The sequence below is a fragment of the Temnothorax nylanderi genome, unplaced genomic scaffold (assembly GCF_030848795.1).
Source record: "Temnothorax nylanderi isolate EJ_2023f unplaced genomic scaffold, tnyl_v1.0 TNYL_tig0272_pilon, whole genome shotgun sequence".
Classification (NCBI taxonomy): domain Eukaryota; kingdom Metazoa; phylum Arthropoda; class Insecta; order Hymenoptera; family Formicidae; genus Temnothorax; species Temnothorax nylanderi.
In genome coordinates, this window is record NW_027249334.1 from 1,552 (window position 1) to 19,006 (window position 17,455).

The 17,455-nt window shown below is 32.5% G+C and overlaps 1 protein-coding gene and 2 long non-coding RNA genes across 3 annotated transcripts; 1 reads left to right on the forward strand and 2 right to left on the reverse strand.

Moving 5' to 3' along the window:
* Positions 1-1,898: 1,898 nt before the first annotated feature.
* On the reverse strand, positions 1,899-6,923 carry LOC139780347 (uncharacterized). Its single transcript, XM_071718968.1, has 5 exons — positions 6,467-6,923; positions 5,881-6,023; positions 4,700-4,966; positions 4,365-4,619; positions 1,899-4,287 (listed from the first exon to the last, which is right to left on the reverse strand). Exons 3-5 carry the CDS (start codon positions 4,959-4,961, stop codon positions 3,782-3,784), a joined length of 1,023 nt encoding a protein of 340 aa, XP_071575069.1. The 5' UTR covers positions 4,962-4,966; positions 5,881-6,023; positions 6,467-6,923; the 3' UTR covers positions 1,899-3,781.
* An 825-nt stretch (positions 6,924-7,748) lies between these two features.
* Positions 7,749-9,225, forward strand: LOC139780348 (uncharacterized). The gene is made up of 2 exons (XR_011720209.1): positions 7,749-7,885; positions 8,073-9,225. It is a non-coding gene; the product is annotated as an uncharacterized lncRNA (long non-coding RNA).
* A 6,156-nt stretch (positions 9,226-15,381) lies between these two features.
* LOC139780344 (uncharacterized) lies at positions 15,382-15,715 on the reverse strand. The gene is made up of 2 exons (XR_011720207.1): positions 15,650-15,715; positions 15,382-15,511 (listed from the first exon to the last, which is right to left on the reverse strand). It is a non-coding gene; the product is annotated as an uncharacterized lncRNA (long non-coding RNA).
* Between the last annotated feature and the right edge of the window lie 1,740 nt (positions 15,716-17,455).

Genomic DNA, 17,455 nt, shown 5'->3' on the forward strand with positions numbered 1-17,455 from the left:
GCCAGGAAAGAGAGAGCTGCGGCAGCTAGCGTCCGAGAGGGAGGATCGAGGCGAGGAATCCGGTTCAGCGAGCGGAGTCCTTAAGGAGGTTGGTTAGTTCTCGGTGCGAGGCAGGCGGCGCGGCAGGGGGAAAGCATATAGGTTAGATTTTCGTCGCGTGAAATAAAGGAATTTAGCAAATAAATATGTGGAATGCATTATAATTGCTGTATTCAAACGTTCAAAAAGAGTTGTTTGTCAATTGAAACCCAAAGTACGGGTATTTCCACATTGGAAATTGGAAACTAATAAATGTGGATGTTTTTTTATTTTACAATTTCTTGATAACTATAAAGATCGAATCTTTCAGTTTCGAGAAAGTTTTTCCTAAATATGTAAAGAGTTATTTAACCTATTTTGCATAAATTTTATCATTTTTATATGCTTTCGAGAGTTACATTAAGGTTAGTAAAATTTTTGCTATGTACCCGTGTATAAGAAAGAGACAAGAGTATAACTTCAATCAAGAGACACGGTAGTGTCTCGTGCCAAGTACACGCGGAGCGAGACGACCGTTACTCTTTTACGCGACGCGACGGGTTGCGAGTACCCGAGATGTTGAGATCTCGATAAGAGTGAACGGATCAAGTTCTAAGTAGGCTTATCGATAGTTTGGGGTCGAAAAGGGGGGGGTTTCTCTCATTCCGTACGTGCCCTACGAGCGGAGATATTGCGACGCAAGTCCAAATGTGAAAATTTATTTTAAGATACGTCGTTCAGATACGTCGCCGTTTCTCATCATGCCATGCATCATATCATTGGCTGGAGTCGCGACTTCACTTTTTCGACGCTGGCGGCGCAGGTATCGCCAGTTTCGATATCGCGCGCGTATTTCGATCGATCTAGTAGAAATTAAATTAGGTCGATAGACTTATCGGTCAGGAGGAAGATTTCTATTAGGTAAATTAGGTATATATATATACATATTTAGTCAATTGCTTCATGTTTATCTGGAAAGATTTCGAATCCTACATCGTATTACCACCGCTGCCGGCAAAGAAGGAACCCTACGCTTGGCAGAAAGTGCCGCTAGGAATTTTTAAGTCTGATTCTTATGAATCAAGAGTTGAATATGTTAGGTATATAGGTTGCCATGACGAGGTTAATATGCGTCATAGTTTTCGGTTATATAAAAGTAATTAAATTTAAATATGTTCCAAATTTGGATCGAAATTAAATTTAAATAAGATCTTGCTATTGGATTTAACTTGTCCAGGCGCATATATGGATCATATTAATATTTAATAAGCATCTAACCATCCTGAGTTCAAATTTTATTTGTATTTGAAACAAATAAAATTTTAATTAACACCCAAATTAAATTTTATTTAATTGAAAGTGTTCCCATTGACCCATCATATATTCATATTTAATCAAAAATTGTGATTCATAAGATTTTAATAAACCTGCGAGTTATGTTAGTCTTGCGTTGTAGTCTGTTAGGTTATAAGTTTATTATTGAATTTTGTCATTATCAACCACAAATCTGCATGTTTAATTATGTTAATTATTTTATACTGTCTACATCGTACATATATTTTATAATTTCAGTTTTAGTTATGTAGGTCATTGGCTTCCCACATAGCATGCATATCAAAAAGACGTCCAGAAGATATCCCGAAGATATATTTAGGAGATAGGATATCTTCTCGGGATATCTTCGCTCTCCCTTTTCCCAGGAAAGGGAGAGCTGCGGCAGCTAGCGTCCGAGAGGGAGGATCGAGGCGAGGAATCCGGTTCAGCGAGCGGAGTCCTTAAGGAGGTTGGTTAGTTCTCGGTGCGAGGCAGGCGGCGCGGCAGGGGAAAAGCATATAGGTTAGATTTTCGTCGCGTGAAATAAACGAATTTTAGCAAATAAATATGTGGAATGCATTTAATTGCTGTTTCTTAAGGTTTAAAAAGAGTTGTTTGTACAATTGAAACCCAAATACGTTATTATCCACATTGAAATGTGGAAATAATAAATGTGGTCCTGTTTTTTTTATTTTTACAATTTCTTGATAACTATAAAGACGAATCATTTCAGTCTTCGAGAAAGTTTTTCCTAAATATGTAAAGAGTTATTTGCACCTATTTTCACTAAATTATTATCATTTTTAATATGCTTTCGAGAGTTACATTACAGGTTAGGTAACATTTTTGCTGTGTCGCCCGTGTATAAGAGAGAGACAAGAGTATAACTTCAATAATTAATTACTCGACAACCATGCAGACGATTATCTTCAACTTTGGCATATATGGACGACAGATTCCCATAGACGAATATTCTCCATTGAACTAATTCTTATCAAATTGATTTGACTAACCACCCTCCTTAAGAGATTCTCATTGGGACGCCATATTTGTTACTTTCATTTGAGGGTTCATATTTTTAGGGTTTATACCGTCATTTTTTAAGGATTAATCATTAATTGAAGGTTAAATATCACTTGAAGGTTAACCATCATCCGAAGAAAAACTCTTAAAGTTGGGTGTGATTTCGGACCGCCAATTGAAGATTAACCTTCAAATGATGGTTAACCTTCAATTGGTCCGAAATCACACCCAACTTTAAGAGTTTTTCTATGGTGTTTTTTTAACGGTTAACACCAAAAGTTGAGTGTATTTTTCCATAAGGGTTCAGTTTGATTAAGTATATAAAAAATGTCTCTATTTTTATTCTTTTGAGCTAGCAAATTGTATTCTTGGTTTTTATGGTGATTAATATTTTGTGCAACTGCATCAATCTTTTTGTTGCTAGCGATTAATATTTGTTTTTATGTATTCGATTACTGCGCAAGTGTTGCGCATTTCGTTAATTTTATCAGAAGTTTACTTATCTTCTTTTTGTACCACTGGATTTAAAGCAAACCAATATAAACACAATAATTGTAATTCATAAACGTTTTTTTTTATCTTATAACTCATTCTCTGTTGATACCATATTCTCTAATCCCATTATTATCCTAATTAGCAGACAATGTTTTTTAAACGTTTGAAAAATATTTGAAAATCAGTTTTAAACACATATTACAAAACGTTTGAAAAACATTGCCTGTTGATTGAAACCGCAAAATTTCGGCAAGCTACAACAGGGGCTGGATTTTTGAATTTATTCGCAAGAGAAAGGTATGCGCAAATTCTACTCTTACAGAAAAGTTGCAAGTTGATCGCATGGCTTTTAGTTAATCAACTTGCAACTTTTTTATAAGAGCAGAATTTCCGCATACGTTTTTCTTGCGAATAAATTCAAGGATCCAGCCCCAGGTGCGCGCGCGCTGTGCCTTAAAAGCCTCATTAAGAACGTATAAAGGTCTTATTTGAATTTAATTAAATTTAAATTAGATTTAGAACTTATTAAGAACATATAAAGGTCTTATTTGAATTCAACATATTAAGAACATATAAAAGTTTTATTTGAATTTAATGAAATTTGAATAAAATGTACAACTTATTAATTTCATATATGGTTTCAATAAGATTAATATTTAAATTGAATATATTAGCTAATTAAATCCTTATTAAGCCAAATTAAATACGAATATTTTGATGATGAAATGATACTGTAAGAAGTACGTATATATACTTTGTATACTACGAAACATACGTACGAGTATACACGTCGATTAAGAATATACGACATGTATTCATATGTTCGAGATTTTTAATCGAAATGTATATCGGCATTTCTTCTTATATTCTTAATTAAGTTTTATATATAGAACAAATATGAGCCATATTAATGCAGTTATTCAGCATTAATTTAAATCAAATAAAATTTAAATGGAGATTTTATTAAGGTCCATATAAAGTTCATATTTAACTGTTTTCTGCGGGTGAAGCAATCATAGACATTTGATTTCTCTACTATGTTCTCATTGAAGGATGTTGCTAGAAGGGATTTTTTAGATTTAAACTCACGAAAACTCTGTCCTTTAAAATTTTTCTTCCAGTTCTCGGCTAATAAATTCTTATTCGAGGACTGAGAGCATAGAATCTGACTCATTTCCGAGTTTGACATCAAATTCGTAGTTTTTGTTTCTTTTTCTTCTTTGTTTTTTGACCTCACTTCTTTGACACATTGTTTACTGTTACTGTCATTCTCATCTAAAGAACTGTCCTCTATTGAAATGATATTTTGTATTTTTCGAATGGGTGATTTTCCTTCGTATTTGCTTCGGATTTTTGGGATGGGCGATTCTCTTTCTTTCAAATTTGAATTATCTGAATTAATGTAAGATTTTCGTAACGATGACGGTGAAGTATCAACTGAAATAAAAAAAACACAAATAGTAAAATGAGAAAAGAATAAAATAAAACTATTGAACGAGAAGGATGATGCCTACCTTCTTCTTCATCCACAGTATCCTCATTACTTATTGTTAGGGAATCATTGAAATCAGTTTTCGTTTTTTCCAACTCTTCGGTAATTGTCTTGAGATCATATTTGATATTTGTCGACTTCAATTTTTTTGTGTCTTTCTCTGCTTTTTGTTTAGCACTCACCCCTTTTCGTTTTGCACTCACCAGTTTATTTGTTGAGTAAGCAAAGGAAGCTTTATTAAGTTGTTCCAATTTGATTTTAGCTTCTGCGTAAGAATCTATGATAAAACGAGTTTTTTTAAGTATCTAATTATACGAGTCATTTAAAGCAATAATTATATCTGTCTAATGGGGTCACCTGCTGAGCCTCTTATTTCTATGCGATGAAGAGGCCAAGATTCTTCAAATGGCTCACAGAATTCGATCTTCTTTCTGAATTTAGCCATAGCTTTTTCATCTTTTGTATTGTCCATGTAATGACAATAAAGGTCGTTGTCAGATTCTTCTGAACATATCCAAATCCATGGTTTCGGAATTATATATATACTTTCTAATGAACCATTGCCATCCAAGAAAGAAACTAAGCCAAACAACTTGACATCTTGTAAGTCTTCTTCCATTGTTCCTATAAAATTGAAAATGTGTGTATCGTGTTCCAGTCATAAAAATAAAAATTTGGTATTAAGTTATTAAAAGTTTGAAAATGTTTTCATTTATATAAACACGATCAAACCTTCGGCAACTGTTAAAATATATGCAATATGAAAATATTAAAAAAACAAAGAACATTAAATCTTTATGAAAGAATTGTGGAAAAAAAATATAAAAAAAAAAACAAAATTTGAGGCAACATCAATTTTTACTGGAAATTATAACGACAGAACGACTGCAGTTTTTTAATGTTAAATAACATTATTCTGAACATAAAATCAAAATTATACTTTCCCAGCAAACACAGAATACACCGAGTGCGCAATTTGCTATCAATATTCTGTGTTTGCTGGGTTTATATGTGAGCAATATTGCGACGTAAACAAAACATAAGAATCAGCATAAAGGAAAAAGAACAAGGACAGATAGATAGCGAGAGAGAGAGAGAGACAGAGACAGAGAGAGTATTAGAATAGTGTTTTCGATTTTTTGACTCGATCCGACTCGGGTCAAATTGAAAGTTCGATTTTAAACGATGACTCTAAACGGCGGTCTTATACCTCGTGGCAAAAAGCGTTTCTTAACCTTCATTAAAGATTCTTTTAGTACTCGTGGGATATTTTCATATTTTATTACTATTTTTCCGAACTCTCAATTATGCTATTTTTTGCTGTTGTAATACTTATTTTCCGAGAATACGAACGTGCAACTATTACGGCCGGTATTTGAGTTATTCTGTTCGCGTTGCATTTTAACCAAAAAATATATGCTCACCGCAGTATCACACAGTTCTATCAATGATTACGCTTTTTAACTGTATTACAACAATAACTATATCACTTTTTTGCTACAAATTAGAATACTGTTAATGTTTACGGATTTACATACGAAAGAAAGAGTGATGTGCAGTCGTAAGAACGTGGGATTTCTCTACCGCGAGAGCCTTCGTGCGCAGGCGTAAGCTGATATCAGGTCAGACTGTTGGTCTGCTCTTTACAGCTGAACTGGCTGCACTACTCAGATAGCCAAATCTGTTCGAACAAATAATGCCAAATACTTGCTACAAATTTTGGTTTCAGAAATGGTACAAATTTGCATCAAAATTTGTTTTATCAAATGTTGTCGACAAACTGCTAGCAATTACGTATCAAAACATGCGTACACAATTGACGCCAAATTGATACCAAATATCGAGCAAAGCTTAGTAGTACCTGATAACAAATTGGCATCAAATTGCCGCTAAAATTAGTTGACAAAACCTAACACCAAATTAATGCCAAATATTGAGCAAATTTTGGTGACAAAGCTTGAGAACAAATTGACGCCAAATACCGAGCAAAGCTTAGCAACTACCTGATAACAAATTGGCACCAAATTGCTGTTAAAGTTTGTTGACTAAACCTAACGTCAAATTGATGCCAAATATTGAGCAAATTTTGGTAACAAAACTTAAGAACAAATTGACGCCAAATACCAAGCGATGTTTAGGGCGTTTCATTCAGATGGCGCGACACGTGAGTCGCCACTTTCAACGCGCCCCCACCTCCTTCCTCGCTCTTGTTCAGTGTCATGGCCGCTCTTGCTGCGTTTCTTCGGACGAGACGAGTACGTTTTCCTTCTTTCGTAACTGATTGAGCTAAGCGGCACGTATTCTGGAGACCAACCGAGCGAGATTCGACTTCCCAAGGAGAGCTCACCGCCAGGAAAAGGAGAGCTTGTGAGGGAGGATTGAGGCGAGGAGTCCGGTCCAGCGAGCAGGGCCCTTCCGATTTTCTCATTTGGGACGCCATATTGGAAGATCGACATTGATCGTGGTAGTACAAGGAGCTTTGCAAGGTTAATTCTCGTCTTAAGATCTGGAATTGCTCTCATTCTTGTGGCTCTGGTTTATATTCTAGCCCTAGAATTGATCTCGTAGACAAAAGCAGAGGCCTCCCTCTCTTTTCTTTTCTTTTTTTCTTTTCTTTTCTTACTTTGATTTCAATCAGTAATCCAGACTCCTTAATTCCGCCCTGTAAGATCTGGTTAATTCTCGTCTTGAGATCTTGGAATTGCTCTCATTCTTGTGGGTCTGGTTTATATTCTAGCCCTAATGTAATTTTAATATATGCATTACAATTTTACACTGTCAAATAATAAATAATATCGTTTGATAATAATAACAACAGTATAGATAATAGTAACAATTTTATTACTTGACTTATTTCATTCTATTTTTGACAACTCGTATATACATTAATTGTGGCTAAGGTCTATACTATGTCATAGTGTAGATCTTAGCTACATTTCTGGCAAGTCAGTCCAAAGTATGCGGCTTTGTTCTCTATCCTTTTTATCTGTAGCAATTTTATTTTTTTTTATTTTTTAATTATTTTTTATGTATTATCTCTTATGTATCAGGTTTCTGAAGAAGACTAAGTATATAAAGTCGAAACGTAAAACGTTAATTGTATTTAAAATTTGTTTAATTAAACGAGATTTTGTTTTTAAATTTAAATTGATGACCTTTTTATAACTCGAGAAAATCAGCCAGCCTTCCATCCTATAAGTTTATTTTGTACTGTTAGTTTAATTAATTTAGTTATATTTTTTTCCATTAACATTCCATTTGTTATAGTGATTGTGCAGTAGAAAATCTGAAAAAATAAATGTTTTTAAAGAGTAAAGATAGTATATATTTTGAAATCTATGTATTTTATGTAAACATAACATTTAAATTTATTTGCAGTTTATTTTAGAACATGCCAAAAAACACCGTTTCATAAGCTTTCTAAGAAAGTTAAAAGGCAGAAAGTGAATGTTGAAGTTGTAGAAGAACTCAATTCAACAGATTCTTTAATTGAATTCGATCAGTCGCATATTCAGCAAGCACATGCTTCCGTTAAAAGCCAAAGTTCCGTAATACCAGATTTTCTTCATAATCAAAAAGAATCTGAACTTTCTCATTATTCTTAACTTTTTCATCATTCTGAACTTTCTTACCATTCTGAATTTTCTAATAATTCTGATCATTTTGAGTACTCTGAACACTTTGATTTCGAAAATAACGATAATTATAGAGATATATTTAACATTAACAGACACACCGGCAACAATAACGAGGCTCATTCAGATGACAACGATGATAATTCTGAAAACTGCGAGAATAGTGATGAGAATAAAAAATATTCGAAATGTTTCGTGAAAACAAGAGTTATAAAGAAGAGTTATAAGAGTATAAAGAGTTATACTCTTATAGTCTTAAAGAAGAGTTATAAGAGTATAAAGAATATGTAATATTATGTAATAAAATGTTTCATTCTACTTGCCGTTTGAATCTGATTAAGGCAAAATTGTAATATTAGTTTGAAATAGAAACAATTTAAAACAATTTAAAATACAAGGGAAATGCTTTAGTTTTATAACTATCATATTCTTGCAATATTAAAAATTTTACATATTTTTTCTTTGATTAAAATATTTCTCAAAATAATCTTGGAACTGTTGATGAAATATCGTGTATTTTTTTATCTGTAAAAGTTTAAAGTTTTGTTTAAATAGTTTAAAAGTTTTGTTTGAACGGTTTAAAAGTTTTGTTTGAACAGTTTTTTTCTGCTGTATATTAATTTCTATTACATCAAACACTACAAAATTCACTTCGGTTGCTTGCACCTAAATGATGTATATTATTCTTTTGTTATTTCTTTCTGACAACAGTACTGCATTATTCCATCGTAATCGACGAACTATGCACATTGTGAACATTTGTTTATTTCAATTTTGCATTCTTGCAAATAATAAATCGTGTTTCAAGTTTGAACTAGTTGTTTAAATATGCACGGTAGTTATTATTGTATGATTAAAGAAAGGAAAGTTAGTGGTATTAGGCTTATAAGAATATTGTTTTAGATGCATTTTCATAGAAATTATACTCGTGTTTTCAGTAAGATTCTATAAATCCTTCTTATACCGGCCAATGCATTATCTGCGCACGGAGTATGTTTTCCAGGCATTATATAAGATTCTCGAGTGTTTACAAATATTGTATGTGCTGTTGACAAAGTTAAATGTTTGCATATGTCAGTAAATTTACATTGTATAACATTTACTGTAATTAATATATAATTAATTATTTTATTGCCATCGTTAGATTTTATAAATGTCTTATAATGTTTTATAAATATAAAGATTTCTTTTAACATATGTATAAAATAATTTATTGTAAATCAATAAAAAATTATATGCTTTTTATAATTTAATGCTTTTAATTTTCCCTAAAAAAATATATTTTAGTATTTATTAATGGCTACGTAACAAGGCTTGCTGCAATTTGGCGTCAAGCTGTGTCATCAAGATTTGCTCTGTATTTGGTGCCAATTTGCTGTTAAGTATTGTTCTCAAATCTTGTTTGATATTTGATATTAATTTGGCGTCGGGTTTTGTCAACAAACTTTGATAGCAATTTGTCAACAATTTGCTGTTAGATTGCTGGCAAGCTTTGCTCGGTATTTGGTGTCAATTTGGCGTCAAGTTCTTTTGTCAAGGTTTGCTCGCAATTTGGCACAAATTTGCTGTCGAGCTTTTGTTGGCAAGCCTTGTTCACAATATGGCGCAAATTTGCCGTTGAACTTTTGCTGTCCTGTTTTGCTCGATATTTGGCGTCAATTTGGTGTCAAGTCATGTACACAAGCTTTGCTAGCAAAACACAAGCGTATTGCAGACACAGATCGCACCGAATTTGTCGACAAGTTTTGCGCGTATTTGGTGTCAAATTGGTTACAATTTGCTGACAAATTGTTTACTGGGTACCTAGTTCAGAGTTCATTCTTTTCCTTCCAATGTGGTGTAATAAAGATAAACTCTGAACTAGTGCAGCCATGTTCAGCTGCAAAGAACAGACCTTGTGTCTTCCTGCGTTTTTCAATAGTGAGATGTAATTTAACAAGTAGTATTATTGTAAAGTTTATATTATTATTAAAATATTTTAAGAGAAAACAAGAAAATGGATGATAAAAGAAACTTAAAAATAAAAATATTGCAATATTCTTAGTTTTATTTAGATTTAATTAACGCCACATGAAAAAAATGAAAAAACTCTGTGCACGGCCTATAATAAAGTTCTTGTATGTGGCATATATGATTTGATAAGACATTCCAAAACAAAGTTGCACATTAAGAAAATTACTAAAAACCGTAATATCGTACCATCTGCTTTGTTAATTATATTCTAGAAATTATATTTTAGTAGTTTTCAAACATTTTTACAATGATGTAATAAAGCAGATTGAAATTTTTAATTTACAGGATTAGCCTAAGCACTACTGACGTTTTCATGATGAAAACGAATTTATGGCGAATTTATGATTAAGATTACATAATTCCGGATTGTTTCTATGATAAAAAGTATATGAAATAAAAGAACCGCATGTACAACATGGGAAATGAAAATTTACACAGATAAACGTTTGATATATGACATACCTGATGAACTATGTTGAACACTGAAAGAAAACATTTGTTCGTATCAGTTTTGCCGGTCCGCACTGTGCGCGTCGGGGCGCAATATCCCGGTCGGAGTTACTCCGCGAACGAGGAGAGGAAGTCCAAATTAGAAGCTGAATTGTCGTTGGTAGAGTCTCGTGGCTTCTGAAGGTTCATTAAATTCCTGGCCGCGACCGAAAAACGGTTTCCGCGCGCGAAACGCGTGATCAACGCTTGATCAATGGCTGGTCTTCGCAGGCATGGAATGTCTGTCTGATTTCGTAAATATTCGATCACATGTTCCGCGGTGACGAGCTTCTAACAACATTCAAGACATTGATGTTGTTTGTAATAATTGTTTATCAGAATATTCAATGTCAAATTTGACTTGTACACACATGAAAAATCTTTTAATCTGTTTTTTCCACTTGCACATTTGTTCAGCACTGTATTTTCAGTACCTGAGTAAACTTTTATAAAAATATGAAACAACACACGCACAGTTTGATTTTTATGAAATGTTTTTTAATGAAATGTTTCTTTCTGATCTGAGCAGAAAATATTATTCTTTAGGATAAATGGCGAATTACATGTGAAGAAGTGGCACTGTATAAATTTCTTCTTTTATTTCTGTACTAATGTCAATAGTAACCATTTTCTGAATTACTTTATTTAGGAGAAAACTGCCAGAAGTGGTATTTTGCTTACTCACAGCCCACATGTGTAAATCAGCAGAATTACAAGGGTCTGTGAATAATGGTTCGACTTTTCTCAAGATAGTACCTGTTAGCTTGATGTCATTCTCACTTTCATGGGATGTTATGAAGATTCTGTCAATTTGCAATAAAAGGTCATTATCAAGTAACACTGTATTATTAGGCGCACGAGATGTCAGCACAACTCCCATATATTTGAGGCGTTTAATAACAATTTCTCCTTCATTATTAGGACATAATTGTCGTAAGATTTTAATTTGTGGTTGTATATAAGGTATTTGAATACCCAGAAAAAATGACTCATGTAACCGTCGAACGATTTGTGCTAGAGGTTTATTGCCACTTCGAAGAAAATTTTTTATTTTTCCTAATGTATTTTCGAACGGAAATGCTGTTATGCTGGATAACGAACAGTTCATATAATGTACATCGTCGGTTAAATGAATGAGATTATGCATATTATTTATAAGACTTGCTTTCCCATATAAACATGCTGCCAGTCTTACAAATGATGTAAGGTATTGTCTTGCATGTGCTCTTTTTTCTACAGCCCATCTCTTGGAACATAATATTCTACATGCAGCATGTAGAAGTAAGAAATGTTTTTAAATATATATAGGTAAAACCTTTTTAAAAATTATTGGCCCAGAATAAAGAAGCACAAATTTTAGCTCAGTCGCTTTAAATTTGTCCACATCAGCAAAAGAACGTGTCGTTCGTTGAAATTCTTGAGGAACTTGACGTTGAATTTTTACAAGTAAATTTGTTAAAAGGAATTTGGCATCTTGACTCAATCTAATCGTTACATTTCCATATAACCAGTAGTTCAATATTTTCTTCATAATACCGAAGCACACAAGGTGCATGAAATCCAACAAAAATGCCGATATCATATTGATTCTAGGACGAATATTCAATAAGGGTGAAATGCCTTGATGATGTTCAGAGTTTTGTTGACTCCGAAATGAATTATCCGTTCTTTTCTCCACTCCTTCTTCCGAGACTGTGGATACACAATTCGTCTTTCAACACGTTCACCACGAACCGTGCAACGTTCACAACCCCAATATGCTCCATGACCTTTGATACATTTAATGAACGCACGAGCTGGCCTCCCGAGAAAAAATGATTAGATATAATCACATATGATTATATAAAATCGACATTAGATATAATTAGATATAAAAAATGGCCCGATATAATTGTATATAATTGTATATAATTGTATATAATTATATATAACCACATATAATTATATAACCATATATGGTTATATATAATTGTATGTGGTTATATGTAATTATATACAATTATATCGGGCCATTTTTTATATCTAATTATATCTAATGTCGATTTTATATATAATCATATGTGATTATATCTAACATAATAAATATTTTATATATATTAAAAAAGAATTCTGTTAACTTCGATTAAGGAATAAAGCATTGATAAATTTAGTGTATATTTTTTCAAAAGCTAGAATCAAAAGTGAAATGATTTACATATAACTTGGCGCTGCTTGGCGTGAGATACTGCCGTGTCTCTTGATATCATTCTTATACCATTGTTTGTCAAATTTTAAATACGAGAAATAAATCCTATCGGATGCCATCTATCGGATAATCCGAATTTAAGTTTATATATGGTTATATATAATCATATATAATCTACATGGATAAATGCTTAATTCTTATATATATACTTTATATATAAATTATATGAACTTATATATAATCATGTCAAAATGTATGTGAAACTTTTTATATAATATATATATTCAATAGGATTCGTTTCTCGTATTTAAAATTTGACGGACAGTGGTATAAAAACGGTATCAAGAGACACGGCACTGTCTCATGTCAAGCAGTGCCAAGTTGTAATATATGGAATAAATTATTTCACTTTTGATTCTATAGCCTTTGAAAAAATATACATCTTAATTTATCAATGCTTTATTATCGAAGTTAACAGTTCTTTTCCAATATATATTGACTATATATGGTCATATATGATTATATATGATTATATATAATTATATAATCATATAGAGACAAAATTCATAAATAATTGCATTATATATAATCATATATATTTATATATAATTATATATAATTTTTTTTTCCCGGGCAAGTTCCATACGCACACATGACCTGCAATATTATTTTATAATACTGAATTATATAATATTATGTAACGAATTTTTGAATTTAATATCTATAATATATATAAAAACGATTCAAATAAATTTTTAAATTTAGGATTAAATATCTGCAGCATATATGATGACTTGCGAATCTATATCTATACAGATATAGTGCTATATCTGGTTGTACATAGGACAAGATTAGTCACATTAATATATCTGGCTATATATGACTTCATATATAGTTGTATATAATGCTATATCTAGTTATATGTAGGGTGCACTACTCATATATCATTTTATCTGGCTTCACATACATTTATATACGATTAGATATGGTGCTATATCTGGTTGTACATAGGACAAGATTAGTCATATTAATATATCTGGCTATATATGACTGCATATATAGTTGTATATAATACTATATCTAATTATATGTAGAGTGCACTACTCACATATCATTATATCTGGCTTCACATAAAATTATATACATTTATATACAAGTAGATATGGTGCTATATCTGGTTGTATGTGGGACCACTGATTGCACATGTGGCCATGTATAATTAGATATGACTCCATATAAAAACATATATAATTATATATAATTATATATATACCAGATATAATTATATATGATTATATCTAATCATTTTTTCCCGGGCTATCACAAATAAATGCTATTAATTTTACTTGTAAATGTTGTCCATTCACTTCGAGACCGTTTTCATGGAGATAATTAATTTCCTCAATAAACTGATTTAGAAATTGTCTCAAGTCATGTGGTTTATGTGTACCACTGTAAATAGCCACTGGGAATGGCTGATAAACATCTTTTTCGGAATGAACTTGGCATAAAATTGGCCAAAACTGTCTTGAACTTGATTTGAATAATTGCACACCATCTATATTGACTTTCAAATTGACAACATTATTTGTGTGGAAATCTGGATTAATAGAAATTTGCAGTATTTCTTTTAAACCAAAATATACAAACTCGCTAGAATCTTCATTGACTTGGATATCATAATTGGTACTAGCTGTTTTTAAAAAAGTTTTAGAAGATTTTGGTAAATTTGGAAGTAAACGAGTCCTCAGGATACGCAATAATTCATCAAGTCGTGTGTGAGGTATAGTAGGATTTCCAGACAATGCCCAAGTTCGTAGCTCTGTGATCTCATCAAATTCATCGTTATATTTGTAAGATTTGGTTCGTAATCGTTAGAAACTCTCTGGTGAGAGGTGAGGATGGCAGGAATCCGTACGCAACGCGAAGCGTGAAACACGTAGGATATGAGCGGTTTAAATAAAGGAAACGACAGATTCTGTAAATCACTATATTTCCCTCAATACTTTTACCGCATGAAGTCCTTTGCACGGACTTAACTTTAATCGATATAACGCCGGGAAGTACACATAGGCTTAGAGCCCTCCGTACGTACGTCCTATCGCTTACTCGACAACGAACTTTCTGGCTCGGCACCGATCGCGCTTGAACCTGCACGAACTTGCACGTAACCGTCTTCTGAGGATCACGTGTTAACGCGTGATCCTCCTCCTAATTCGGTTCGACCAATCGTGGCCGTCTAGCAACCGTAGTTACCTATTTAGACAACATCTTCCGGCGGCGTGATAATCTCAACGCTAGCTCGGGGACAGCTCTCGCTACGCGGGAAATTCAATTGCACGTTTATTACTTTACATATTCATAGAATTCATCCTCATTATCTATACTGGCTTCTAATAAATCTATATTTTCATCTGTGTTACTGTGTTCATCCATTTCATCTGTATTACTGTGTTCATCCATTTCATCTGTGTTACTATGTCCATCCATTTCATCTGTGTTACTGTGTTCATCCATTTCGAAATCAGCTTGATCATTGTCCCCAATACTGTCACTGAGAATATTCTCATCATTTATATTGTTCATGGAATCCTGCGTTAAGTTTAAATTTTCATTATTATTGTTCACTGCAGTGTTTTCATCATATGAATCAAATTGTTCGATGTCCATAAAGAATTCTTGCTCATTTGAGATTGAAGCAGCAGCAGGAGAAGCCATTGAAGCAGATGAACTGTCAGATTTATTTCCATTTTCAGATGTACTACAATAAGCTTTATGTTTTCTATGCCGCTTCACCCGTAGTCGTGTTAGCTCTTGCTTTCGTTTTCTTTTATTGTCACTCATGTCCTGTTAAACAGTTATTTAAACAATATATATACAATACATTCGACCGTAAACTCATTTTCTTATTCCTAAGAAAATGAGTAATCTCATAAAATTTTAACAGCATATATATTGATGTAAATATGATGTACTTTTACTCACCTGTGCAATTAGAAAAAGATTGACTGTACAAAAGATGAAATCAGTATTAGTCTATAGTTTCGAAGCCAGATATAGAAATATATAAAAAACACAATTTCTGATAGCGGTGGATTAACAGCTATTCTATAATAATAACACAGTGTGTATTATATATCTGTACATATGAGATTAATACACTGCACATGCCTAAGGCGGACGGACAACCCAGCCAAATACTATATAACGTCAGTTGTCTATCATTAACTTTTTGACAGTATTGTAGTCACGGTAAGAACCCAAGTTATTTTAAAATATGTGTGATAAATACCCGAGAAAAAATGATTAGATATAATCATATATAATTATATCTGGTATATATATAATTATATATAATTATATATGTTTTTATATGGGGTCATATCTAATTATACATGGCCACATGTGCAATCAGTGGTCCCATATACAACCAGATATAGCACCATATCTACTTGTATATAAATGTATATAATTTTATGTGAAGCCAGATATAATGATATGTGAGTAGTGCACTCTACATATAATTAGATATAGTATTATATACAACTATATATGCAGTCATATATTGCCAGATATATTAATATGACTAATCTGGCGCTATATACAACCAGATATAGCACCATATCTAATCGTATATAAATGTATGTGAAGCCAGATATGTTGATATGTGAGTACTGCACCCGACATATAACTAGATATAGTATTATATACAACTATATATGCAGGGTTGGGAAAGTTACTTTTTAAAAATAACTAGTTACAGTTACTCGTTACCGAGTCAAAAAAGTAACTAGTTACCGTTACTAGTTACTGATTCTCAAAAGTAACTCGTTACCGTTACAGTTACTTAAAAAGTAACGATTAGTTACTTTTTTAGTTACTTTTTTTAAATGTTAAAACAAGATTACAGAATAAAAAGTTTAATTTTAACATGATAATTTTAAACTTAAAATTCTTAAATAAAATGTATTATGTATGAAACTACACTACTATTTAGATCTAGGATTATCTCAATAACGTATTAAACTACAAGGATTATATAGGGTTATTTGGATTATAAAATAATAAAATATAAACTCGTTAAATTTTATCTATATTTTTGATTTATTTTTAGTAAAAGTTGATACTCCATTATATTATCATGTAGGCGACCTCTTGAAGGTTGACAGACAGAATTACCGATACTAAACATCCTTTCAACTGATGCATTGCTTCGTAAAGCCGTATTAAATTTAATGAAAAGTTTTTTTAATTTCGGGAAATCAATTTCAATTTCAATTAATCTTTATTTCACTCCCCTTCCGGGGTTAGAAAACCTTTACAAATTCTGCTGTACAAATAAAATCATATACATTCATAATATAATTTTTCTTATTTCTTCTTTCCCCGACCTGGTCATTTCCCTTCCCTTCATCTTCCATCCGGCACCCTTTTGGTCATCTCTTTCAGCTTCCTTTAATTCCGCACCCCTCTGACTTCCTCCTTTCTGTCGCTGCTCTTCCCTTTTCTTTCCGGCTCTCTCCCTCCTCTTGTTCGATGCCTTCCTTCTTTCTTATTCTACGTTTACTCTGCAAATAACTGCATTAAAGATTATTCCCAGATAGCCAAACCTGAGCAGCAGATTCCACGCAGAGTCTGCATTACATTTTTGGTATCAGAAAGGCAACAAATCGCACGCGGAAACTGCTCTATCAGACGATGTTGTCAAACTGTAGCCAGAAATGCGACAGAGCCTGCTGACAGGCAATGTGAGCAGATTGGCAGCAGAAACCGCGCAGAGCCTGCACACAT